This window comes from Venturia canescens, chromosome 8 (genome assembly GCF_019457755.1).
Source record: "Venturia canescens isolate UGA chromosome 8, ASM1945775v1, whole genome shotgun sequence".
Classification (NCBI taxonomy): Eukaryota; Metazoa; Arthropoda; class Insecta; order Hymenoptera; family Ichneumonidae; genus Venturia; species Venturia canescens.
The window spans coordinates 15,223,654-15,249,364 of NC_057428.1; the positions used below are offsets into that span (position 1 = coordinate 15,223,654).

General features: G+C 41.1%; 4 protein-coding genes and 1 long non-coding RNA gene across 9 annotated transcripts; 1 reads left to right on the forward strand and 4 right to left on the reverse strand.

The window, feature by feature from the left end:
- Positions 1 to 3: 3 nt before the first annotated feature.
- On the reverse strand, positions 4 to 12,015 carry Dnah3 (dynein heavy chain 3, axonemal). The gene is made up of 10 exons (XM_043425727.1): positions 11,844 to 12,015; positions 11,357 to 11,719; positions 10,695 to 10,905; positions 10,358 to 10,585; positions 8,242 to 10,206; positions 6,153 to 8,012; positions 5,752 to 6,057; positions 2,984 to 5,677; positions 424 to 2,772; positions 4 to 295 (listed from the first exon to the last, which is right to left on the reverse strand). Exons 1-10 carry the CDS (start codon positions 11,984 to 11,986, stop codon positions 134 to 136), a joined length of 10,281 nt encoding a protein of 3,426 aa, XP_043281662.1. The 5' UTR covers positions 11,987 to 12,015; the 3' UTR covers positions 4 to 133.
- LOC122414457 (uncharacterized) lies at positions 2,427 to 14,094 on the forward strand. The gene is made up of 2 exons (XR_006261763.1): positions 2,427 to 2,538; positions 13,599 to 14,094. It is a non-coding gene; the product is annotated as an uncharacterized lncRNA (long non-coding RNA).
- Positions 13,815 to 18,351, reverse strand: LOC122414453 (transmembrane channel-like protein 5). Of its 2 annotated transcripts, none has more exons than XM_043425728.1 (11): positions 17,889 to 18,351; positions 17,544 to 17,692; positions 17,200 to 17,325; positions 16,810 to 17,132; positions 16,565 to 16,716; positions 16,405 to 16,489; positions 16,194 to 16,342; positions 15,706 to 16,096; positions 14,750 to 15,435; positions 14,483 to 14,616; positions 13,815 to 14,371 (listed from the first exon to the last, which is right to left on the reverse strand). In XM_043425728.1, exons 2-11 carry the CDS (start codon positions 17,602 to 17,604, stop codon positions 14,205 to 14,207), a joined length of 2,274 nt encoding a protein of 757 aa, XP_043281663.1. In that variant the 5' UTR covers positions 17,605 to 17,692; positions 17,889 to 18,351; the 3' UTR covers positions 13,815 to 14,204. The 2 variants fall into 2 exon arrangements, with proteins under 2 accessions (XP_043281663.1, XP_043281664.1); XM_043425729.1 differs by having other exon boundaries at positions 17,544 to 17,753.
- Positions 18,352 to 18,476: 125 nt separating this feature from the next.
- On the reverse strand, positions 18,477 to 21,514 carry LOC122414456 (leptin receptor gene-related protein). Of its 2 annotated transcripts, none has more exons than XM_043425735.1 (4): positions 21,377 to 21,514; positions 20,346 to 20,420; positions 20,057 to 20,261; positions 18,477 to 19,878 (listed from the first exon to the last, which is right to left on the reverse strand). In XM_043425735.1, exons 2-4 carry the CDS (start codon positions 20,384 to 20,386, stop codon positions 19,765 to 19,767), a joined length of 360 nt encoding a protein of 119 aa, XP_043281670.1. In that variant the 5' UTR covers positions 20,387 to 20,420; positions 21,377 to 21,514; the 3' UTR covers positions 18,477 to 19,764. The 2 variants fall into 2 exon arrangements, with proteins under 2 accessions (XP_043281670.1, XP_043281671.1); XM_043425736.1 differs by lacking the exon at positions 21,377 to 21,514 and adding an exon at positions 20,983 to 21,287.
- Positions 21,515 to 21,851: 337 nt separating this feature from the next.
- Positions 21,852 to 25,433, reverse strand: LOC122414454 (uncharacterized). Of its 3 annotated transcripts, none has more exons than XM_043425730.1 (4): positions 24,770 to 24,982; positions 24,612 to 24,685; positions 24,275 to 24,331; positions 21,852 to 23,856 (listed from the first exon to the last, which is right to left on the reverse strand). In XM_043425730.1, the coding sequence occupies exons 2-4, from the start codon at positions 24,682 to 24,684 to the stop codon at positions 21,899 to 21,901; spliced, it is 2,088 nt and encodes a 695-aa protein (XP_043281665.1). In that variant the 5' UTR covers position 24,685; positions 24,770 to 24,982; the 3' UTR covers positions 21,852 to 21,898. The 3 variants fall into 3 exon arrangements, with proteins under 3 accessions (XP_043281665.1, XP_043281666.1, XP_043281667.1); XM_043425731.1 differs by having other exon boundaries at positions 24,275 to 24,317; positions 24,770 to 24,981; XM_043425732.1 differs by having other exon boundaries at positions 23,759 to 23,856; positions 24,275 to 24,317; positions 24,770 to 25,433.
- Positions 25,434 to 25,711: the final 278 nt, after the last annotated feature.

Below are 25,711 nucleotides of genomic sequence, written 5' to 3' on the forward strand. Positions count from 1 at the left end.
ATCTGCAAACACATTTCAATCCAATAATGCTGAAGTTCTCAGACCGCTACAAAATCAGAGTTTTTCTTCGAACACTTGATGATTCTGTATTGTTTTTTAAATCAAGCGATGATTAAGAAATTGTTGTAGAAACTTACTCAGGATCTTTAATAACGTCAGTGTTGTAATAAATCTTTAGAAGGGAAATCAAGAGTCTGCGATCTTTGTCGTCGGTGACACGTCCACCGTAATTACACTCACCAGTTAAGTAGAGCAAGGCGTCGAATGGTACTTGGTCGTAATCGTTCAAGAACATCTGCAAGTGAACGAATACAAAAATAATTTTTTGGGAGTGCCATCGAAAGCAGGATCTTTGAATTCTTGATGGAAGTGGCACAAGCTCGAAAAATCCGAATGGATCTGAGGAGAAGAACGTAAACCGACCTGGAGTTGAACGACACTGATGCGTAGATCAGACTCATTAAATTCATAAGGAATATTCCAACCGAGTGGTCCAAATTTTCTTCTCTCTTGAACGACAGCATGGAAGAAACACAAAGAGAAGAGGAGAGCACGCCATTCGAGGGTTTTGAAAGTGCCACGAAAGAATTTGTCGTCCGACAGGGGATCGTTGTTGTAGCTTCGTAACAGATTTTGTCGCAATCCTTTGGGTGCTTCGTTGGTCATTTTGACGCCATTTTGGAGGATTGAAACAGGAAAACTTCTGGAAGGATAGCTGGTGAGCCACATACGAAATCTGAGGTGTGTGCCTTCGGGGACGACAATTTCGTCGCAGATACGATCGAGTTCCTTCATCCAGGATTCAGCCAAATGACAGTTCTGCAGAACGACCCACTCGCCGCTTTTTATGCAGCGATCAATGAGACGAGCAGCGATGGGGCCTTGTCCTTGGCCCAGGGAAATGCTCATGAGATTTTTCTTCGGGACCCCTTTGTCCTCGGCGAATTTAATGAGGCCCGCCATTGGGTCTGAACCCGGAGAAAGTATGAAGACGAGGGGCGTTACGTTGCTCGAATCGCCGTAGGCATCCTGGAGATCAAACGCTGGCGGCTCCACGAAGAAATCTCCCATGTTAGCAATTATGTAATTCTGAACAGCCGAAACAATTTTATCTGGTCTGAGACACTTGAGTATGACGAGTTTAATCATATCCGCGTTATTTGCTTGTTCGTAGGGCGCTGGGAAATGACTGTTCTGCGGGTCCGCCAAATCATAGCGAGCTTTCCATTCGGCCTGATGCTTCAACAGAGAATTTTTGAACTCTCCAAGACAGTGGATCGTCGAAGCACGGACAATGTCCGACCAGGATTTGTCGGTCAACCAGCTCGGGTCCGGATTCGGATAAGGATTTTCCAGGGCGACTCCACCGGTCAGCAAAAAGTTCCAGAGATCTTCATCGATCTTGTTCTCCGCTCTCAATATACCGACCCCGAGGACCAAGGAGAATATGAGTTTGTCTTTCTCGAAGAGAGAACGACAAACATTTTTGTAAATGCTCCTAGTGAAGAACTGGTTCAAGTTGTGCATCCTCGTCTGAAGATCCGAGGAAGTTTCGCTCTTGGCAATTGACATGACGTAGAGATTGATGAACCAGACCAAGGAGTACTGATACATGGGATCGATGTTGCCGAGTTCGGATATGCAGAAGAACAATATCGAGCCGTGTCGCGACACGGGCTTGTACCCGTTCCTCGCCTCGTCAATCTCCTTCGACGTTATTGCAGCCACTTTCTGCTTGGCTTGAATGTCTTCCGAGAGCAATTTCGAAGATGACAATATTTTTATGGCCGTTTCATCCTCGAGTATGTTGCCCTCGGAAGTGGAAAGGACTTCGAGGATTTTGTCCTCGATTTCCTTCAATATTCTCTTGTTGTTTGCGCCCTCGACGATCAGCTGGTTTTTCTTTTCCTCCAAAACAGGCAAATCTTTGGCTACGACTATGCCCAGCAGTTGGTCTTGCAAGCCTTGGGGCGTTATCATGAAATTCAGGAGAGTCACTTTAACCGAGACTTCAGGTAAATAATGAGGATTTCGTAATCGAGTAGTGATGTAAAATCTAAATGAATCGTTGTACTCGAGGACAGTCTCGCCGAACCGCATGTAGGCAACTCCTTGTTGTTTGTAAATATTTTTCACCAGCACAGGCTCAAGAATCGCGTCTATTTCTTCCAGTATGTTTTCCAGGAGCACCGGTTTGCCCAGCTGGATCGCAACTTCCATCGTTCTCACATAATTGCTGTCGGTCAATTTGATCACCATCAGTTTCTGCTGCTTCTCAAGATTCTTTATCCACTTGTTCGCCTGGCCCTGGGGGTCGATCATCAGCGGCCACCGATCGGCGTTTTTCACGATTATGCCATTCTCGATGGAGTAATTGTCAGCTGGCAGTCCGTGGATCATCCAGGCCCTTATTTCGACCGGGTCTCCCAATATTTCGTCCAAGCTGAACTTCTCACCGCATGGGATTCTCATTTGTTTACACAAACTGTACCAATCGGCTACTAAGCCATTACGGTACTCGATCGTAAAGACACCAAGGTACGCGACGACTCCTGATGCCAAAAGTACATCGCCGATTATGTTGCCCAAGCTCGAACCCAACAGCGAAGCTGTCTCACTCCAACGAGTTTTTTCTCCACCCAGGCCTCCCAATAATTTTTCTGCTCTGTCTAATTTCTGCATGCAATGATCTATCTGATCCTCCAACTTCTTTTTCTCCCTCATGCACTCTGCGAATTCGTCGTTCAATGTTTGCAGCTTGTCGGTTACTTCCTGGAAGAAACAAATCAAAAGTAACATGAAAATTGTATTTTTTTTTCAACTTTTCATTATCCCACGCGTTTTAACTTTTTACCCTCAAATTTGTTGAGTTTTTAAATTTTTTGCTGGCAAGAAAATTTCGACAGTTTATTTGCTCCAGTGTGAGATTTACTTGAAACAAAGACTTGGGAGCCTTAACAATTGATAGTGAAACGCGACTGACCTGAAGTAGAGTTCTTTTAGCGTTGAGGGTTTCCATCTGCGCAGCTAATTCAGCTTCGGCTTCGGCGAGCATAGCTTTCTTAGGGGCGACGACTTTGATGACCCGATCGTAAACCTCCATGGCACGAACCCATCGGCAGAGGCCTTCGCAGGCGGTGGAAACTTTTTTGATGACTTCAGGTTGGAAATTACGGTCGTTCATGAATTTGTCTCTGATGAGTTTCATGGAAGCAACGGGTATATTGTCTTTGTCGAAAGTTTTAAGGTGTTCGAGGAACTTCATGTCGCCGAGGACTTTGATGGATGCGGCCCAATAGTCGTCGGTAGTTTTGCCAGTGGCCGGATCTTGAACTTTTTCAGGTTTGACGCCTTTCAGGACGCAAACAGCTTCCATCACGAGTCGGACACCGGCCGGTGGATTTTTCATTGATTTGACAATTGTAATGTCAGCGGGTTTCAAAGTGTCGAGAGCTGCGAGCGCAGCCTCCAGGGCGGGCGTCGCCTCGGCCAAATCACTTTCGCAATCGTCTTTGATCGCCTGGGCAGCCGCTGCTGCCTCATTGGCCAGAGCCTCATCGGCAGCGACGACTTCCTTCTTGGCTTCCACATTGACGGTGTCCTGTTCAATGCGGATCATCAACTTGTCACTGAGCTGCGACTGGGCGACCAGCTGCGGTTGCAAAACGTGCAGTTCATTCTGCATCACAGCGACTTGTCCGGCCGCAAAATCGAGCTTTTCCAAGCCGACGACGTAGCGGTTCTGCTGGGAGGTGATGTCGTCGACCTTACGACCGTAAAGTCGGTAGAGCGACTTAATGAGCTGCAGGAAACTCGTCGGCGTAACGTAGTTTTTCCGCCTCGTCGTTCTCTCGTATTCCTCGCTTACGCGTCTCACGCTTTCGTGAAACTGTTGACAGATCGCGACGCAGGAGGTCCGAACGTCATTGGGGATGTCCAGCTCCCGTAGGGAGGTCGTCGCCACTCTCTCGAGGGCGTCCGGCGGCCAGACGTCGTACCAATCGATCGTGCAGCAATTAATCAGCGAAGGGAACATCCTCAGACGATTACGGAAGGCGTCACCTATCGGCGACATCGTCAGGACGATGTGCAGATACTTTTTGACTCTTTCAACGAAAACAGCGTAAAGGGACATCGGAGTTGTCTCCATTTTTTTGCTGCTCGGGTCCCGAGTAAGATTCATCATTGCCTCGAGTATCTCGGCCTTTTCCTCGCTGCCGTAGAGATTCGCGACGTCCCCGGTGTTCAGTACCATGTTTATGTCCTCGACGAAGCTCTCGTCTTGGATCTGATTATCACCGAATAGGAAGACGGTCGGTTTTCCTTCTTTGCCCACCCTCATCAGCAGCTTCCGCAAATCTTCCCGCCAGTCGGAAAACCCGTAATTTCTAGTGATCTCAACCTGGTGGATAGCGAATTCGGATACACTCGTTGCCAATTTGGCGCAGGAGTTGCGCCCGGAGCCACCGACACCGACGAGCATAGCGTGGCCTTTGTCCTGCATAAGGACTCGCGAAACCCTCGACACGTGCTCGATCGCGTACCTGAAGAGCACGAGGGACATGACCGTCTTGGAAGTCATGTTGTACTCGGCCAGGTAGTAATCCATTTTCTCCTCGAGCTCACCGAAGCTTGGAACTTCGTCATAGATCGGCGGATCAGCATCGGGTTCCATGTACATGCCAAAATAGAGGCCGCCCAGATGTTGGCGGTTTATGCTTTTTTCATCTTCCCCCAGGAAGCTCGTTAGTATTTTTTCCAGTGGCTGACGAAGCTCTTCGTAAACAACGTGCTTGACGATCTTGAAGAAAGCCTCGCGATCGCCCTCGTCGACGAGGCGGTCGTGGAACACGCGGAATATCTCGTGGACCCAAAGTCTCATGAGCTTTTCCGGCTCGCGCATTCTCGCTGCAGGAACGAGGACCACGCCGCCGATGACGCGGGCGAAATCCCGGAGGTTGAAAGTGTAGTGGCTCTTGGAAGGAATCGGCAAAAAGTTCTCCCGGGATTCGTGGTAAACCTTCATCGTTGCCGAAACCACCATTTTTCCCAAACGACCGACGTTCGTGTCGTAGCCCTTACCAAAGTGCCAATCCAACAGAGTAGCGAAGATCTTCGTCATCGTTGCGTCCTCGAAGGCGTCCATGCCGATGATGTGCGTGTGCCTCGTCAGCCTCGGTGTCACCACGTTCGAACCACCCCCCGGTGGGATCATCGCCGTCACCAGGAGCATGTCGACGAGATACAGCATCGTCGTGTCCTTCGGATCGAACCAGTGCCCGTGGTCGATCCACTGCCGCAGAAGCTCGATCGGTGGCTGCGCACCGTAAATTTCTTTCTGCGGCATGCTCAGGTCATCCACGAACAACACGCACTGCTTCCCCATCGCTGGCCCGTAAACTCCTTTCCTTCTTCTGTCCAACTTGGACATCACGATCTCTTGAGTCTGCGAAGCACTCGTACGGGCGCTGAAGTTGACGACGTTCTGGACGTACTTATCTCGCGGCAAGCTCAACAAATAGTCCAAAATAATCGATGACTTCCCCGTCCCCGTTGGACCGACGAACAGTACCGGTAACGATCGCTTCAGGAAGCTCGAGACGAAAAACCTCTGCATCGATACCTCGTTCGTCTGGATTATCAACTCGCTGACTTTCGCGTTCGCCGGCAACGGTGTCTGCAAATCGTAACGTATAGCTGCGACTCAGTAGCCTCGTTCACTGACGAACGATTTATTCAGAGCTTTGTTACCTGAACGCCCGTCTCCATCCAGGAAATCCAAGATCCGTTATTCTTCTTGTCATAAACCCAATCGTAAACTATGCCCCGATCCGGAAAGAGCTGCTGCTTCGTCAGCTTGAAGGCTTTCGGCTTAGGATATTCCTCGACGTTGCCAAGCAGCAGGGACCGCAGATAAACGTCGAAGGCTTTTCTACTGTCCGTTATCAAAGTCGAGCCGAATCCCCAGACCATGCTGAAGAGCAGGACGCACTGCAGCCAAACTGTGCTCACCTGGGACTCGCCTTCGAGCATGGTGTTGAACAGCCGCGTGAAAGCCTGCGAAATTAGGAGCAAACGAAGAGATATCGAATTACTGGATTTACGAGATACCAAAAGTCCAATCGAGGCTTGAAGATTTTTTAAGGACTCACGAGAAACATGTAAAGATCGGAAGTATCGACGAAACTTTTACAGTTGAATTTCAAAAAATCGAAAATCGGATTGACCAGCCACTCGATGAGCTCGCAAACGAGTTCGAATTGCTCGAGAAGCAATTTTGCACGGAGATGCTTTTTGTGAGATTCGAACATGGCTTGCCAGCCGAGTTGGGAAGGTTCCATGTAAATCATGCCGCAACGACTGACGGTGGCCGGGGAGGCTTGTTCGAGATCAGCAGGCTCGAAGATCATGTTCATTTTGTTGGACATTTGTATGATTTCGCCGGACATGAGGCACAATTTTTTATTGTCGTCGAGGACGGTGTTCATGTTTTCGATCCAAACGGCGTCGATCGGACCGTCGAAAACGATCCACTTTCTTTCGGAACTCATGGGTTGAGCGTATTCGCGAAAACTGTTGGCGAGGACGCCGTCGCTCCACTCGTGGGAAGCGGGATCGAAGCTGCCGTACAACTGTCCCATGGTGATCGCTTTGGGATTGATGATCCGATAAACGGTCCGGAATTCGCGGAGCAGAGCTTTCCTCTTGTTGGATAAATCGGCCAGGGAGTCGGCCAGAGTTTGATAAGCTTGGGTTTTGCCGCCGAGAGTTTCGCCGACGATCATCAAGCCGTGCCGGACCAAAATCATCTCGTAAATCTGCACGATTTTCTCCAAATACCACGGAGTCGATTGGAGATTTCGCTTCGCCAAATTGACACGCAGGAAGTCGATCAACTCGTCGCGATCGGGCTGCGGAAGTTCGATGCCCGGGAAGAGATCATTGTAAATGCCGACGAAGAGTCCGACGTCCTGGAAGAGAAACTTGGGTAAATTCACGTCGACGATCGCCCGCAGCACCAACACCGACTCGTCATCCGTTGGGTACTTGAACTTCAGATTTCCAGCTGCTACCAAAACAGTTTTGACAGCTCTCATTCCATAATCGTAATGACTCTGCGAGCTCAATTGTTCCGAGCACAGTTTATAAGTGTGAACTATTTTCTCAGCCAAGCTTCTGGCGTTGTCGAAGCCGTAGCTGTACAAAGTTATTTCCCCGATCATCCCATAGTCCGGCACCATCATCGCGACCGTACGAAAAAGCACTTTGAGATTGTCCGGCAACTCCTGGCGACCGGCGTAGCCGGGGTTCATCGTGATGAATATATTGCAAGTCAAATCGAGCTTTATTTCCGTTCCTTCGAAATTGAAACGCTCGAGTTTCATCCCAATGGCCATTTGTATCGTCGATATCTGCTGGGCTATCACCGACAGAACCTCGAGCTCGATTCTGTTGAACTCGTCGAAGCAAGCCCACGCCCCCGACTGGGCCAATCCTTTGAAGAATTTTCCCATCGCCTGATAATCAAGGCCGTCCGAGCAGTTGAACACAACACACTGCTTGGCGACTGCCTTCGCGAGGTCCTTCGAAGTCTCGGTCTTGCCAGTTCCTGCTGGACCTTCCGGCGCCCCACCGAGATTCAGTTTCAACGCTCCCATCAGGGTCCTGTAACATCTGTCGGTCAGAGGCGTGATCACCAAACGCGGGGTGTTCCCGAGGTATTCGAAGCCGTAGGCGACGTCCGTCGTTATCATCGAGACCACCACGCTCCCTTCCGACCAATAATATCGCAGCTGCGATATCCAGTTGAAATCCATCACGTTTTTCACCTTCCCTTCAACCAGCGATTTCACCACGTCACGAGCGTGCACGTCTATCACTATCAGAGCGTTCAATGTTATCCGCGCTCCTGGCTCCAGCTTCCCCCGGACCAGAGCCACTGTCCGCTCGATCTGTTGACTACATTTCGTCAGATACGCCGCTGTCTCACCACTCTCGATGCTCTCGCATACCTTCCGGAACAAGAAAAATATTATTCGTCGAACTCTACATTGGTGCACAGAATTTAGTTGCGGATACGACGGGAAGAATCTCAATTTTTTAAATTCTTTTTCCTCCTTTCCTTTTCTTTAAAACAAAAAAAAAAGAAAATTTTGGCTCGTTTTCTTTTTGAATGAACATTTTTTCCACTATTTTAATGAAATGTAAATGTGAAAGGGTACAAAAATGGTGAACTTTTACCTCACTCGTCCAGTGCACTTGGCTGCCACACAGGACGATCTGGCCGGGCCACGAAACTATCCATTCTTCGCGTACATCGTTGAAATAGGCGATGATACTGTCCTGAGCGATGTCCCTCAAGGAAACTCTCATCAATTCTTCGACCTGGCAGAGCCATTTTTCTACCATGCCTTTCGCGTCGGCAGGATAAATTTTACCGCTCATAGGAACGTACTCCTCTTCGTCGGAAAGCATGCCAATTATTTCATCGTCTTTGGTGAACCTCAATTTGCTGATGCCTTCAAAGCATTTGCGCAAATGGGGTTGAACCCTCTGAGGGTCTTTGGTCTCCGAGAGAATCTCCAAGAGCTCGTCGTTCGAGAGGAAGAAAAATCGTGGAAAGAACAAACGCTTTTTCTCGAGATAATCGTTCAAACCTTTCTGTATTCCTTCGAGATAAGTGTTGCACAATTTGAATTGTGAGAGCATGTCTTTCATGGACGTTGCATCAACGACTCTCGTGTTATTGGCAACGTAGGCCATGATGCCTCGCCAAATTTTGTCAACTTGTCGAAAGTTCTTCGCCTCGTTTGGCATTTGTCTCATGATATCTTCGCTGCTAAAAATCGGCTCCAGGTACATCCAAGTTGCTTGGCACATCAGCCACTGGTCGATTATGTCCTGCATCGTGATCAATTTTTCTTCCCACGACTGCATTTCTGCCTCGAAAGCTTTTACGAACGGCGAGCCTCTCATCGTTTGAGCTTTGAGTATGTGGTCGTCCAGCAGAACCTGTATCTCGTCGACGGCCGACAATATCATGACGCCTGTTTCACGGTACGGCGTCAAATCGAAATGAACGTCGAGCCACTCGTTCTGCATTTTTCGCAGGTTTTTCTCCAGCGTATGCTCCTTCGTTGCTGCCGATGATATTTCTTCGAGTTTGCTCGTGTGAACGGTCAGACCGTAATCGATCATGTCAGACAAACTGCTCTCCTCCGTTGGATGAATGGGCGTTCCAACCACCCCGCTTATTTGCTCCCAATGACGTTTCTGTAATCCTGGATTACAAATAGTTTGCAAAAGGGGTATAAATTGTCGGAATTTTTCAACTTTTCCTCGGACCATCTCGGCGATTCTACGAGCTCCTGGAACGTCGGTCAAGACACGGCCTAATTTGTACAAAGTTTTCCAGGCGTTATCGGTCTCGGTACGAATCTCTTCGGCGTCGAGACCCACGAACGATCCGTAATACCATTTTTCATAGTTTTTGTGGAAACTCAAAACCGTGTGCCACAGTCTGTCGAATGTCTCGACCGTCGTCGTCATCGATGGCAGTGTCATGTAAGGGCTCAACTCCATGTCGAGCAATCCTTCCTCGGCGTTTATTTGCTCGGCCTCTCTGACGATTTCTGCCATGTTTTTCGACAGTTGTTCGATTTCCTCGGTCGCTTGTTCCATCTCGTCCATCGTCAAGACCGGAGGATCTTTTTTCTTGAATTGATCTATCCCCATTTGCATGTTCTGTATCGTTTGCTCGAAATTTTCACGCCGAGCCCGTAACACGCTCTCGACGAATTCTTTCCTCATGTTCAAACGCACCGTCGCCAGTTCCATCACCGTCTCCATCTCCTTCGGCCAATTTAACGTTCGCGTGTTCAATTGTATGTCCTCGTCCTCCGGCGCTTGATAGTCGTACAAAAATAGTATCAACTCTGCGCACCGCGACAGCTTACCACGCAAATTGAACATCGTCGAATCACGACTTTCGCACAGAAAGTTAAACAGATCAACCACCTCCTGCGTCGTTTCTGGCATCCCTGATATTCTCTCCGCTATCGAATCGAATATTGCACATAATTCGTGGTTCTTCGTACGCAACTCGGTTAGAAAATTGTCGCAGATCCGGGTCCGAAGATCGTGGAGGATTTTTCTCATCGTCTCGTTCACGCTCGTACAATCGATCTCGACCAAATTCAACGGTATCTGCCAATTAATTAATAAAACCTTTTCAATATTTTCTCTATTTGATGATAATCTTTTCAAATTTATTTAATTATTTCATAAATTTAATAAATTTTTCTAGTTGAATCTCTCGTTCGAAAATTCTTTTAAGTTAACGAGAGTGAAGTCCTACCTTGTTTCTGTACAAACAAATTTCTTTACTCAGATCATCGTAACTTGCTATTTTGTGTCCGAATTCCCGCAACGATGGCAGGGGATCGTTCTCGAAATATTCGTCGAGACTTTTCGCAGCTCGACCGTCGAGAATGTACGAAAAATTCTCATAAGATTGTAAATATATCTGGGGACCAACTTCGTTCGCCACGATCGTGTCCAGCGCTTCTGTGACGATATTTTCGACCTGGAATCATTGAAAAGTTGCATCAGAATGAAGAAAGTCGAAATTGAGACGTTTGAAAAATCGCCGGTTATCGACTGTTCGCCGGATATTTTCTTATGTTTTCACTTACGGCTGATTCGTGACGAAAAAGTGGGAACAAAGTCCTCGTTTCCTCGAGCTCGGGAAACAGAATCGTCTCGATCGTTGGTACGTTGGATGAGACTGAAATTATTCTATCGAAACATCTCGACACGACGCTGTACATTTCTCTCACACTGGGATTGAACATCAATTCGCTACTATTCGGCACCGGCTCCACGGCAATACTCATGAAGGGGGCCCTGCAATAATTCAATCAATTTTCTCAATTCATTTTTATCACAAAAGTTTTTATACTGTCATTTTTCAAAAGATTTTTTTGCTTCTGAATAAAACTTTTTCAGAATTTTTCAGAACTAAAAAGTCTTGGAGATTTGGCAATTTTTCAGAAAGTCTGAATTAAAACGAATCTTGTTCTAGGACAATTTAGAATTTTCCTACGAATGTTTTCCTTCCCCTCCAAAAAAGCTCCGAAATTGAGAACAATTTTTAAAATTGTCATTTGATTTGAAATATCTTTAAAATTTTTAATTCTCAAATATCAGGAAACCAGCTTAACAAGGCTTGAGAGTTTCACGGTTTTTGAATAAGTTTAGTTTGATTAGTTGATTAACAAAAATTAAAAAATTGCCTCGAAAAAGTTTTGAAATCTGACAAAAATCCCTGAAATTTAATATTTGATTGAAACGTTACCGTGTAAATGTGAGGTCTTGGTACTCCGATTCAAAGAAATTTCCATCTTGATACCGGAGAAAGAAATCTTTCACGTCATTCAAGGTATTCATAAGGACGATTCGTAGTTGTCGGGACAGCAATGAATTCACGCTTCGGAAATATTTTTCGACGAGGTACGTTGATGCTCTCGGTTTATTTTCGAAGTAAATCGACCAGGCGTGCTGCTTTTCAAGAAAAAGTTCAGCCACGTCGGCCAACCACTCTCTCAACAGTTTTTCACTCGCAAGTGAACAAAGATCATTCACTCTCGACTCGAAGTCCAAAGCTGGAACCGGAAGCTCGCCTATGTCCGTGACGTTAATTATTTTCATCGCGCTATACCTACGCAAAAATAGATGCGAAACAACTTTTCATTAGAAAATAAACAGTTTCGTGTTACAGGTTTTGCATTGAAAAGAAGATTCTTTGACGATTTTCAAGAATGATGCAACGAAAGATTGAGTACCGTGAAAACCACAAGTCACGAATATCCCTCAGAATTTCATTGCCAATAAAGAGATTATAATTGACGGAGTGTTGAGCGATGATTTTCGAAGGTTGCCACGGAACTGGGGATCTCATGGTTAAAACAGGAAATCCGACTGGCATTGATTCAATACCGAGACGCGAACGTTCATCTGGATCGAGGAGAATATAGCTGAGAAGCGAAGATCGGAGGCTGTCTTTATAGTCCCTGATTATTTCCTTTTTCAGGCTCTTGTAGAGTTCTTTAAAACTGAAAAATCGTTCCATAAATTTACTGAATTTTCGACAATAATATTCGTGTCTAAATGGGAAAAAGCAAACCACGAACTATTGAAAATTACCAGAAGAACCTACTCTCGTCGTTTTCTCAAAGGTTCGCTCAAGCGATTTCTCGCTTCCCTGAGATTGTTCAGATCGTACGGCTCGAGCTGTGAATCCTGAATGAAGCATCTCTTCAAATATTCAATTTTCTCAATATCTTCAGGCCTGACAATTTTTGCTTGCTCCAATTCGACGCTTTCCAGTAATTTTTCACGTTGCCATTCGACGGACAGTGGTCGGTCGATTTCTAATCGTTTCATCATCTGAAATGTCATTCAACAATTTTATTAAATTCAAAATGTTTTCATTTTCTTCATTATCAATTTGAAATTCGAAATAATTCGAGAATACAAAAATAAATCATCCATTTAAAAGTGGAGTAAAGTCATTTGCAGTGAGACTTTGAATTTACCTCTTTTTCTCTCTCGATTTTGGCTTCGATTTCGCACCTCTTTTTCGCAGCTTTGATAGCTCTCTTTTTAAGGATTTCTGCTTTCTTTTTTTCAGCCTTTTTTCTCAGCCACGTGTCATCGGCGAGTGTGGCAAGGCTGACGGTATTTTCGGGCTCCAGATCCGCATTCGTTGATCGTTTGACGATTTTCTCTGCTTCTTTTTCCTTCTTCTCTGCGATTTGTTGTTCCCGTAAACGAAAGAGTCCGTCCGGTGGATAAACGAGCTCGCCATTCTCGTTGACAGGCTTAGGCAAATCGCTCTTTTTTTCTCTCTTCGGAAATTTAACGAATCGAATTTTCGCAATTTCCGGATTGTAAGCCGCTGCGATGCTTTCCGAGGGCTTTGCCTCGTCGTCGAAAGCCTTTTTACGAGGCACCGATCTCGTCCATGGATCCTCAGTGAAGAGCGGCGAATTTTCAGCGTAACGCAGAGCTCGGAGAACTCGTGCACTCGGCACAGCAATCGCCCCGCGTCCCGCCAACGGCATCCATGGATAACTCCTTTTATTTTCACCATTTTCTCCCATCGCTGATTCTACTTCACTCCGTTACTTCATAGCCCAGCTCCTCGTGTCGAAATCAATGAAACCGAACAAAAGTTTAACGCGAGCTTACAATCGTTGGATCATTTCGACCCAGACCAAAATTACTCATTTTTTACGCCTCTGAGGCACGCTTTTTTCTTCAATTGCGACAAAAGTCTAATGAGCAATTCAACGAGTTCAAGCTCCGAAGTATTCGCTCATTCAGAAATTTCTCTATCGTTTAAAAAAAAAAGTTTCGAAGAATATGAATTTCTTCGAAAGTTACGAGCACTCGAAGTCGTCTGGGTCAGAAAGACCCACGGTTGTGCTTCGATGATACATTTTTACTTATTGAACTCGATTTTGGTTAACTTTTCACAAAATAACACTCTAGGTTATTCAAAGTTTTATATTTCCTCGTTGCTGTCACAATTTCAGGATCTATAATGCTGGTGGATTGGTTATGTGTCCTTAAAACATAAAACAGAGACGATTGTGTCTATGACAACCGTTGTTGGGATTGCAACAAAGGGTGGAGCCCTTCAAGAAGTCACTGAATTCATGTTTCTCAACGAAACAAGTCGTTTTCTAGAAATATTGAGATGAAATTGAAGTTTGAGGGGATGTAGGTTTTTAATAATTTTCCACGTGACGTTTAACGCTAGTTAGAGAGTGTATTTGTATGAGACAAATTTTCTTATAGAAATACAGCAGGTACGGTGAACTGTATATGAAAATATAATCATTAATCTGTTATAAATACTTTGGCATCTGTTTCGGAAGCTTCTTCGATAAATCACTTGTTATTATAAAATTACAAATAAATAAATATGTAAAAGTATTGAGCAATACTAACTCCAAATTTCTCGATAAAGTTTTAGCACCCATTGTAAAATCACGTATGTTCTTAGTAAAAAAAAAAAAAAAAAAAAAACTGTAAAAACGTATGATGAGGGTTGAATAAATAAATTCATTGCTAAATTTAAACGATAATTGGATTAAAATACTTGAAAATTTTTCGAAAATTCGTTCGAAATCTAAACTTCAATTTCTGGACGTGCTCGGAGTTGCAACGAGCGAGATATCGGCGGCGGCTCGTGGTCTCTCAGTCTTTTTAGAACGACCCGATAATTGTGACATTTCAATCTCGTCCGACATAGAGAAGCAATTTTCGCGTCGAAGTCCAAAATTTTTCCTACGTTGCAGCCAATCTGGAACAAATTTCGTACGTTTACGTTCAAGAACCAATGCACCCCGAATCGTGCTTCCCAGTCATGTTACAACCTCACCAGCGAGAAATTGCAGAGTCAGTACGAACTTACTTTCGTCAGCAACTTTCGAAAATTCCTTGAGCAAAAAATCTTTGTCACGGGATTGCAGAACCAACATTTCCCGCAATATGTGAACCAGTTCTTTGCTCGCTTCGGCTTTGGCACGCAAGCAGTATACGATCGTTCTGTAATTCAAAATATTTTAATGAAACAACTTTGAATAATTATCGTTTTCTCAAGCCTTTGGCTATAATTTTTTTTCCAGGCCAATTGCATAATTATTTGAAGAAAATAACAAATAAAAAGGAAGAAACTCACAACATGGCGATAAGAATCGCCGCTCCTGTTCCCGGCCTGGCAAGATTGGTAACAACGATCCAAAAATGGCTGTCCCTGCTCAAGTTGAGTACATGATCGACGACGACTTCCCACGTGTAATCATGACTGCGAAACGGTCCACACGCACCGCTTTTAACGCTGGTTATAATGTAGCCGAGATTTACGAGGATCGCAGTCATGGCGAGGAAAGCGAGAGCAAGAAAAAGGGTTTGTGTTTGCGCGGCTCGCCAGGAAGTCGAGGGTGGTTCACAGTGTCGTATGAGCCCAAATTTTTTAATGTAAAACGTTAATATCATTTTTAAAACTATTATGAAAGACAGTGGTGGACTGAAGTAAAAAGCTACCCAAAATAGTATTTGATTGTATATCAAGTTCAATGTATTTGAAGCTATCTCGAATTTTGGGGCCCCGATTTTTTTCCCGCAAAGCCTGTGTAATCGGTAATGCAAAGCCTGCACAATAAAGTTTCCAACGATTGAAACTACGAAGTCGAGGATCACGAGCCTGTAAATCTCTTGAGCCAAATATGTTTGCCAACAATCGTGATCGCTGTAGTACAACCAGTAGACCAACAGTGCTATCACCACTGCTGCTGTCATCGTGCAGACTCGAAACATCGTGACGTATAGAGCCGTTCGTTTGCTGCTGTAATTCTCAAATTTTACCTGAAAACATAAACATTCAAATTATCGGTCTGTTTTGTCGAACTCTTCCTCAAGGATTCACAATTTACGTTTTTTTTCGCTTAACATTGCTCATCGGCATTCACTTTTTTTTAATAACAAATTCAAACTCAAACTTTGATAAACTTCATTATTGAAGCTGGAATAAAACTGTAGTTTGAAAAAACTTGATTGAAAAAAAGTTGATTATTTGAAAGTTGAGAATTTGAAAAAACAAAGATAATCTTTGTCTCGAAGATGTGTGAGACTCACGAGTAACGAAACGATGACTGGAAATATATTCACGATGCACGTGATAACGAAAGGCACGAGTAAAAGTGACCACGGATCCGACTTATTGGCTTCGTGTTTAAGAAGCAGTTTCCAAAGCAAAGCAACGATCGCTGCCATTAATGAAAATGCGAGAATCGTCATTCCACATTGATACAAAAAAATCCCAAGTCTCCTAAGAAAATGTGGGCGTATGAGTTCTGTGGCCTCTGCCAAAAGTTCCTTCAGTTCTCGATATATTGAGGCCGAACACAGGTTCGCTGCCTTGTAAGACGCGACACCGAAATCCCAGCCGCAAAAAATTTTACTCGCGTACAGATTGTTAATGCCTCCTGCTGTTTCGATGTAACATTTTCTGTAAGATCTCGCCACTCTAAAATGAATATCAAGAAAATAACATTTTTTTCCAATTCAAATCAGCTAAATCAATTTCAATCACATCAATATCTTCATTAAATTTCCGTACTTACTTTACTGACAACAAAAGAAATGTAAGAAAATAGCAAATGGTCAACGTCAAAAAGTATGCTGACGGAATGTTGTACGTGTAGCCAGGATTCACTTCTATCGTCTCGTTTCCATAAAACTCATAATACAGAATTGTATTTTGTAAATATCCCTGCAGGAAAAAAAGTTCAATCATTTTACAGAATTTTTTTGCACGTTCAGTCTTGCACTCACATTTCCTGTGAATATGTCCCATGGGTTGAAATCTGAGCTCTTGGCAACTTCAATGAGCGACTGAGGAACGGTCACAAAACACGTGCTGAAGAATTATAAATTCTCATTGATGGAAATAAAAATATTTCATGAATTCATGTGACAGAGAACTACTACTCACCTTAAAATGAAATTCATCATGTTCAAAATGAAAAGCCAGCGTAAGAACTTGAAATAAGTTGCTACTCCACTACCAAAGTGTCCCTCGATAGTTTTAATAGCGTGATACCAAAGTTCGATAGAAGAAGAAACTTCCTTCATTGTAGTGTAAATCTGTGAACAGAAGAAAATTTTCTGTTGCAAGTAAAATGCCAAAGAAATTGCAAGTGATATGAAATTATTATTATAATAATTACATTTTTTTACCTTCATGAAATAAATGCTCATAGTATATTTGAGCCGTTTTTTGTACCCAAGAGATTTTCTTTTAGACATTCGATTGACGGACACTGCCAATTTAGCCCTGATGGATCTTTTCACTGTCAAACAGTGAGGCATTTCTCGCAGTGTTTCTAGTCTACGCATCTCAGAAATAGGATCATCTTGCATGAGTTCGTCTTGAAGTTCCATGTGACTAGCAATGTTTTCAGCATGTTCTTCCAGCGGCAAGTCATTGTTGCCAGGTGGAAGTCTTATAGTATTGTATACAATGTTTCCACCTTTGTTGTTCATTACTTTGGACAACACAGCTGAAATTTCAACAAAATATTAAAACACTTTTCTTGTGATGGATCATCAGTTCTGCAGAGAGCGCACCTAAAGTTCTCGAAGGTAATTGTCTTGCGTGCTGAGCATGTGCTCGCTGTTCAGAAAGCCTTGGCATATCTGCATTGTTTCTCTCAGTTGACTCGTCGCTCGTGCTTGTGGATTTTTGTGACACTCCTTTGTGGAAATAATAAAAAAACATTTCAGCAACAACCCATGATTTATCGATTTTTATAATTAATATAATTAATATAATAGAGGTTGAATATTTATTTTACATCTTCAACAGAAGTTTTTCAATTTGAATATTTCGAATAAAAGATTTCTTTTTAATCTTATGATCGGAATGAAAGTCGAGTATGTAACACATAAGAAGAAATAAACAATTACTATACCTCCCGGCGTTTCCGCACATCTGTCGAACGAGTATACTATTCTGCTTTCTTCCACGGTCATTTTTCTATTTCTCCGATATTAGTGATGTTTTTATAAAAATCCTTCTATTTCGAAGAATTCGAATCTCACTATTGAAACATTTTACAAACTATGAAAAAAGAGAATATCGGTTTAAAATTAACTCGTTTCTTTTTCAGTTGTGAATACATCTGAAAACACACGCTTTACGTCAATCAAAAATAAACATGCAAGATTATATTTGACATCCCAAGAGATTTCTTGATTCTTGGCACTATAAATCCACGTTCCGAGAGTTGAACGTGTTCGAGATCCATGAAACTTACGGTCGATACAATGATGCTTAGCGCGGCCAGCTGCTGATAAAATAGTGTTTGCTCAATAATTCGATCAACAACGCGTTTACTGAATTTTTTTTCAACTCCAGTATGCAAAGTGGAGAAACAGTTTTTTGCTGATTATTTTAAAGAAAATTTTATTCACTTCTACACGGTGAAACACCGGATGCGACTGTCAAACTGTCACAATACTTCATCGTATGATGAAAACTCATCGTTAAATTGATAGGAGTGACACTTCTGATAAATCGATCACCTCAAGAGGTGTGGGAGATAAGAACCGCCCGTTTTTCGATCAAAGCTTTGATGAGTGGGCTGATAACAAAATCGCAATGCAATTTGTAGCAAATATCATTAAAAGAAGACAGTTCTTGCTTGTGACTTTTTTTTCATTTTACACCATCCATAAGAAAAGTTAACGAGTTCTAGTTTTCGGATTAAGTCTTCAAATAATTAATTTCCGTTTTAATACGATTTGAATCTGGATAACCTTGACTTCAAAGTTTGCTTTACATTGTTGTTGAAGGACTGACAGGTGAAGAGGTTCGGGGAATTGAATAAAAAAAACCTCCACGATTCTTGGATTAATATTGTTTTCAATACTTTATTACTTTCGCTGGTAAAAAAACTGTTAAATGCTCTTTTCCGCTTTCGTAAATTCATTGCAAATATAAAATTTGTCCCAGTCACACTTTCAGGTCGATTTTTCGTTCAACAAATTCGAGCTATTCGATCAGGTGACTAGCCATTTTTTCCCTTCGTTACACTCCGTTCCCAAGATTTTTCTCATACTTATCAGAAAAAACGTGTTTGCATATATTAATCTCGCAAAGATAAGATTACAAGATAGAAAGAAAACAAAATTTAATATTTTTTAGACACCATTTTTTAATCAAACGAAAAAATTTTAATTCCTTTTTTTCAATCGAGTATGACAATCTGGTGTTTTCATTTTTGCAAAACAAATTTAATTGTTGCGTTTTCTCTGTTTCCCAGTTTTTCACCTGTTATAAAACATATGCTCCAGAACACAAGAGTGACAATGTATGACGATTGTGATTTTATCTTAGAAATGCAAACGCGGTTTTCACAGAGTCGTTTTATTCAATAATCGATCATTTTAATTGAATTTCATAGATCAACATATGCTCGTAGCTCTAGCATATAAAATGTTATGTTTCACTAACCATGAACTACTATCGCGTTATCTAAGCTATACATCTAATCTTAAACACAATATTTTCATATCTTATTATTTATTTGTTTGTTTATTTGTTGTTAATCTCACGTAAACAGATGACGATTGGTCGTATTTTTATATTTATTTTGTAGTGATAATGAGCCAATTATAAAATTCAAGCGAGTCAATATTCATGGGGTTGGTGCCCGAAGCCCATTTTTCAAGAGGGAATATCACGCTTGGCAGTCGAAAAACCAATATTCCATTGAATTGGTTGAGAAAAATAATTGTACCGAAAGCCCCAAACGAGAAGCTGTCACAAATGCTGTTTTATTTCGCGTAGAAAAATATGAATGTTACATCAGTCATTGTGGCAGAAAAAAGAAAAGATCTGCCAAAAATTTTTAACTCGAATCCATAAATATTCATCGCCATAATTTATCTTCGAGCATTTATTCTAATAACTGCTAGTTTTGGATTTTCGATACGATTTTTGATGCGCAAAAAATTTATATGAATTGCGAACCCCATCTCGGAAGAGAGAAAAAAAAAATACGTGATCACTTTCGATCAGTTGCGACGACCAATTGAAATTTCCGACATTCGCTGAGACGGGAGCCTCGTCTTACCGTTGTAAGTAAGTACGATTACGAAATGAGAAATCGCGCGATCAACGAGACAACTTCACCAAATGCTGTAGTCGGAATCGTCCTGATCAAACGTCATAAAGAACCCAACGAGCGTCAAATACACGACAACGTTTCCTGCCAACGTCAAGTAACAGGCACCCCATTTTATCTGAAAATATTTTTATTCGATTATTTCAGTTCAAAATTACCTGGGTTTATTGAGCACAATGCTATGATTTGAATCATTCATTCATTCCAGTTTGAATTATATTTTCCACTCAGCAGCCAATTTTGGTTGGTAAGAAAAATGCAATTATTTCAATACTTATTGAAGTATTTTTGCTCACCACTGGTTCAGCTATGGGGGAACGTGCCAAAACAATGGGTAGAGCAAAGGATGAAACAACGATTCCCGTGGTTATGAATATCGCTAACTCCAAACAAGGATTACTGCTACTACCCGAAGGTTCCATCTCCGAATAACGCCGAGCTATGAGAGTCGGAATTGGTGCTAATATGTAAAAAAGAACAACGAAGAATGGCCACCATATGCTGTTGGATGATAAAACAATCATTATTCGATTTATATTTGGAAAAAAATTATTATATTATCAATTGATATTTAAAAGTCCTTACTTATAAGCAGGTAACGCACAACCAAGAATGACAAAGGTCATTCCAATTGAGCCAGCAAATGCCAGAGTCACTAATCTGTAATTATTATGAAAAATTATCGTTATAATTTGAACTATCAAATTTTCTAGAGATTCCAGTCTTGTTTATCCCAAGATAACTTTTGCAGACACTGCATTAATGTTAATACGAAAAACCAGTTATTTTTTATTTCATCATCATGCATACTGCTTCATACTCACGCTACATTTTTTCCAGTTATGCAACAAGGAGTAACATGAAACAAACAAAAAAAACAGCCAATGAATAAAACTGTAGTTTGGTACATAAAATATCAAAGATTGTGGCATTATGCATTTAAAATGTGTGAACAAAGTTTTAGAATAATTCTGAACCCATTGAAATTTAGTAAATGAATATATTGGAATATACATGAATAAAATTTCCCCATGATTCCAACAGAAATCAATTACGACATTTTTTTAACAGTTTTATCCGGTTGGATATGAATTCAATATGAGTCAAGAATTTAAAACTCGAAATTTTTGACGTTTATATTATCGATAAAGTGCTCATTTCATATTTGTTTCCATAGCTTCGATTGAATCATCGCAACAATCGGAGATTACGAAATACATACTTTTCATGTTGAGACCTTTTCAGAGAGTGACTCAACGTATAAGAGATTAATGTTGACAAGTCTAATATAAATTTGTTCTGACGACAAAAAATAAAGCACTCCGTATTTCCTTAATCCTTATCTATATGTATGTATGAATCCGTGTTCCTCGTTCAACGATGTTAATTCAATTATAAAGAGAAAATAACTAAATACAAACAAGTGACAGTTTGTGCAATATAATGAATGGTAATTGACAAATTTCAAAGGTTATGTTATTAAATATACGTCAGTGTTTTTTTTCCTCAGAGACACTGTAGCACTAAACATTACAGATAACTAGACGAGAAACGATGAGAGGAATGTCAAAAATCACGTATATATTATTAAAGACGATAAGTATATCGTGTATAACCTTTAATCCCCGCCATTGCTGATAGCGTCTGACAATTGCGAATAAGTTTTAAATACAAATGTCGTATATATTTATCGAATGCATCAACGGTTTGCCGTCAACGAACTTTTTTGCAAATGTCCTTCCTCTTCGCCGCGTTGCAGTGTTGCCAACTCCTACGGACCGTCCCCCCCCAAAATCCATCTGAAATCCCCCTAAAAACCCCTATTTTTGAAGAAGCGCTATATTCCTTCGTAACATTGAATATTGCTTAAAATTATACTTTTAAATAAAAATAAACATTTTTATAATGAATTTTATTATAATAATCTAAAAAATATTCCTGTAATGAAAATTTAATGAAAATATCGGAAAATAAAAACATTGAACAAAAAACATTTAGTGAGAATTAAATTATCATTTAATTTACACCATGTAATTTTTACAATGGAATAAATACAAATAGTGAAAAATGTTATTTATAATAACAAATTAATAAGAGAACAATTGACATTTTATTGTAAGAATTTTTTTCCCGCGTCTTCATATTTCGCCAATGTAGTTATCGAATATTTCGTCGACAACATCGACTGAATCACATTGTTTCTGAGTATTGTTTGCATTTTTGAAATCGTACATACTAACGTTGAACATTTCGAGCATACGGGCAGAAGGAACAAATTTGACGCAAGATCCGGATTGTCTTTGTAAAGTGAACCGTACCATCATAATACTTTGCAGTACTTCAAGAGACAGCTTATTTCGTAATTTATTTTTAATTACGTTGTATGTCGAAAAAGCGCGTTCGACACTTGCATTTGAAATCGGAAGTGTAAGTAGAGCCATTGAAAATTTGGCAATGTTTTCAAATCGCTTTTGACCAGCAGAATCATAATCTACAAAAACGGCTGAATAAAATTCAACGGAATTGACTGTATTTGGCCACGATTTATTTTGCAATTGATTCCATTCTGACTCTGTCTCATTCTTATTGCCGTATAAGTGAGTGCGTTGGAATTTTGCAATAATACCTGTTAAACTGGGTTTCATTCGCGATAATGCGATTTTAGGATGAAGATCGGCCATCGTCTTTAGGATAGATAAGTTGTCCGGCAATCTTTTTTGAACCTCTTGAGCCAAAGTACAGAGAAATTTTTTGCACCTTTCTTTAACATCCAATAATTCTGTTGGTTCAATATCTTGAGCAATGACGTGAAACTCGTAGCCAAAATACATTGCTGAAGTATGCATTAAACAAGATTGAAAATCGAAATTGATCAATTCACTGTCAGTTAATTTCTGCAAGCTCGATGGTACAACGAGCTTTTGCAGTAAGTTTTTGAACATCAAAAAAAGATCCTCAAGTAATTTCGTAGGTTCTACGTAATCACTTTGAAAAAGCAAATTTAATTGCGTTACACTTTTCAGTTCGTATTTTAAAAAAATAAGAAAAGCTTTGTAGGGTAACCTTATCATGATGTTGTATAACTGAGCAGCCATGTGACAATTGTCTTCTGATTTTGCAATTGAAAATAAGAATTGCAATTCTTCCCACTGATTTAAGATGGTATCGATAGCCTCGGATCGAGCAAGCCAACGAGTTCCGCTAAGACCCTGAATTTTATTCGGTTTTCCACTACCATTAATTGTTTCGTACAAAAGCTTATATTTTTCTAACCGTTTGGGGCTGTAAGAAAACCAATTATGCGTTTCTCGAACCAAAAATTCTAATGGACGAGGCAACATTTCCGATGCTTTTTCAGCGCATAAATGAAGTGAGTGACAAACACATGGCATAACGATTAGGTCATCTATTTCACGCTTAAACAAAGCTGTAACTGAGTTGTGTTTTCCAACCATCACACTCGCTCCATCAACGCCAATGCCGACCATATTTTCAACTTTTAAACCATCTTGTTCTAATTGAAGTTTAATGGCACTATGCACACTTTTTGCATCGGCATCGATTAATTTGATTAACCGATAAAACGTTGTAACCACTTCTCGTTTCTCGAAAGAGAAAAATCGCAACATGATACACAACACCTTCTGCGTTGAAAGATCAGTACTCTCGTCGATTATGAGTGAGTATGGACCGTCGCCAATTTCTTGGATAAGTTCTTGGAGCATACAAGGCCCGAGGACGTTCTTGATCAACATCGAACATTTAGTGCGATGGAGTTTCAAATTCGAAATTATATGTGACGAAGGGTCCAGCTGCGGCAGAATGTCGATCATGTGATTCACAGTCTGCAGTGAACTATGTTCTGCAATAAATGCAGCAATTTTCAATTCGGCGATCTTCGTTGCTTCTGTCAGAACTGGCTCAAATGTTGAAGTCAACGGTTCGAATGTCTTTGCTGATTTGTCCAAGGATACAGCTTTTTTATGTTTTTCTGTCTTTGCGTGGTTCATCAAATCCTTTTTGTGAGCTTTCAACGATATTCGACAATATTTGCAGACCGCAGAACATGTATCAGTTGGATCAGGCCCTAGCCAACCTATAATGTAAACCACAAGACATTTAATAATAATAATAAATTATGATATTTATCAATATCAATTGCGAAAGTCCATATAAACATTAACAAATGTTTAAAATAGTTAGTCGGACCATCACAAATAAAGAAGAATTAAAACAGTGCATACTTGAAGAAATATTAAAACATTAGGTGAAAACACATTGGAGGAAACATTAAAAGTATTAGAGGAATCGAAGGAGTACGAGTGTCTATATACTGATGAAAAATTGTAGGAAACTAAGCAAGACGAGGAGGTGAAAATGGAATCAAATTGAGGTTAACTACCTGGAATGAAAAGGAAAAAAGAAACCAGTGAAACTACCACCAAATGAAGCTCTTAATCAAACACATTCTACGAACCGAACCAGAACACACTGGTTCACATAACTTAAATTACCTTTTTCAGGAAAAAACTTTGAAAACCTCGGTTGATCTGCAAGCTTTGAAGAAATCCCTGTGTAGTAAACATTCATCTCATAGATTAAACTAACCGAATTGGAACAATCATTATTTTGAGTTGATTATGTTTAATAATCTTGTAAACGTAAAAACTGAATCTATTTTCATTCGATCCTCGTTTTTCACTTTCAACTTCCACGTATCTTTATATGTATCTTTACATACAACCGTTTTGTCGTTCGGACAGAGCGTAATAATTAAACATAATATTTAATAGAAAAAATTGAGAATGAATATATATTTTATTCGAATTTAGAAAATGCATGTTAACTAACCTTGAAGCGCTGAATCGGTCTCCCAACACTTTACATATTTTTGCAGATATTTTTTGTTTTTTTCTTTTGGCATGCTGTAATGAATTTGAATATAAGTTTGAATTATTAATACCTTTTTTATTTTTTCGCTGATACTTCAAAAAACGAAAATGACTTACTTTGCAATCCGAGAAGGTACGCGAGCGAGCAGAATCAAGAGACTCGGGCCGTGTTCCGATATTGACTGTGACTGTGAGTACTGCGAGTATTTGCTTTGGTATTCGCTCCGTGCGCGTAAACATACTACTTTGAAAGTGAGCGTGTGTCGTGTATACGTATTCCTCCAAAAACGCCGGAGTCCCCTTTATGGTGGCGCTGGCAGTATGCATGAACACACTAATACTATTAGTGTAGTAGTATTAGATTTTTGGCTCCGCCCACGCGCACAGAGCGAATAGAGATGGTGCAGATTCGATAGAGGGCAGGTCGAAAGTACTCGTGGCGCCTCTAATGTCATAATTTATAAGTTTTTGGGGTAGCACTTTCAATACTTTGATTGAAATATAATCATAATAATTGAATATATATATATATAATAATAATACAATAATGATAAAAGATCCCCAAAAATTTTCACTTTTCACCACTAGTGGCGCGGTAGTCTACTTGTACCATCCCTATAGGGCTTACAGTACTCACAGTATCGGAACACGGTCTCGGTCTCGGTAGAATATTTCGTCTTTAACACGCACCGAACACTTGAAAACTCGAAATGAGAGTAGCCCTTAAAAAATTCCCTAGAAAAAAGTTGCCCCTAAAAAAACCCCCAAAAAAAAATTGCCCCTAAAAAAACCCCTAGGCATCTGCGTTGCCCCTAAATTTAGGGGGAAAACCCCTAAGTTGGCAACACTGCCGCGTTGCGGTAAAAGCTTAAAAAAAACCCATTCTCGTAAAAATGATGAACTACCCGTAGCTTCTCTCTACTGAAACAGGGTTATATGACCATAGTTTTCCTAGAGATATGTTTCAACACCTCCGTGAATTGGATTTAAAAAATTCATGATCTCATGATTAAAGAACAAAAGTCATTATTCTTACAAGGATTTTATTTTTATTCACAT

What these genes read in the sequence shown, in the direction of transcription:
- Dnah3 (XM_043425727.1), bottom strand. Translation starts at nt 11,986, where the DNA reads ATGCCAGTCGGATTTCCTGTTTTAACCATGAGATCCCCAGTTCCGTGG. An exon ending in CGTGACTTGTGGTTTTCACG is followed by an intron (nt 11,720 to 11,843) that starts GTACTCAATCTT and finishes ATTTTTGCGTAG; the next exon opens with GTATAGCGCGATGAAAATAA. An exon ending in CCGATCTTTACATGTTTCTC is followed by an intron (nt 6,058 to 6,152) that starts GTGAGTCCTTAA and finishes CTAATTTCGCAG; the next exon opens with GCTTTCACGCGGCTGTTCAA.
- LOC122414453 (XM_043425728.1), bottom strand. Translation starts at nt 17,604, where the DNA reads ATGACCGTGGAAGAAAGCAGAATAGTATACTCGTTCGACAGATGTGCG. An exon ending in TGAGCATTTATTTCATGAAG is followed by an intron (nt 16,717 to 16,809) that starts GTAAAAAAATGT and finishes TTCTGTTCACAG; the next exon opens with ATTTACACTACAATGAAGGA. An exon ending in GCGATTCTTATCGCCATGTT is followed by an intron (nt 14,617 to 14,749) that starts GTGAGTTTCTTC and finishes TTTGAATTACAG; the next exon opens with AACGATCGTATACTGCTTGC.
- LOC122414456 (XM_043425735.1), bottom strand. Translation starts at nt 20,386, where the DNA reads ATGACCTTTGTCATTCTTGGTTGTGCGTTACCTGCTTATAA. An exon ending in TGTGCGTTACCTGCTTATAA is followed by an intron (nt 20,262 to 20,345) that starts GTAAGGACTTTT and finishes ATCATCCAACAG; the next exon opens with CATATGGTGGCCATTCTTCG. An exon ending in CCCCCATAGCTGAACCAGTG is followed by an intron (nt 19,879 to 20,056) that starts GTGAGCAAAAAT and finishes AAATATTTTCAG; the next exon opens with ATAAAATGGGGTGCCTGTTA.
- LOC122414454 (XM_043425730.1), bottom strand. Translation starts at nt 24,684, where the DNA reads ATGCCAAAAGAAAAAAACAAAAAATATCTGCAAAAATATGTAAAGTGT. An exon ending in GACCGATTCAGCGCTTCAAG is followed by an intron (nt 24,332 to 24,611) that starts GTTAGTTAACAT and finishes TTTACTACACAG; the next exon opens with GGATTTCTTCAAAGCTTGCA. An exon ending in AAAGTTTTTTCCTGAAAAAG is followed by an intron (nt 23,857 to 24,274) that starts GTAATTTAAGTT and finishes TTTACATTATAG; the next exon opens with GTTGGCTAGGGCCTGATCCA.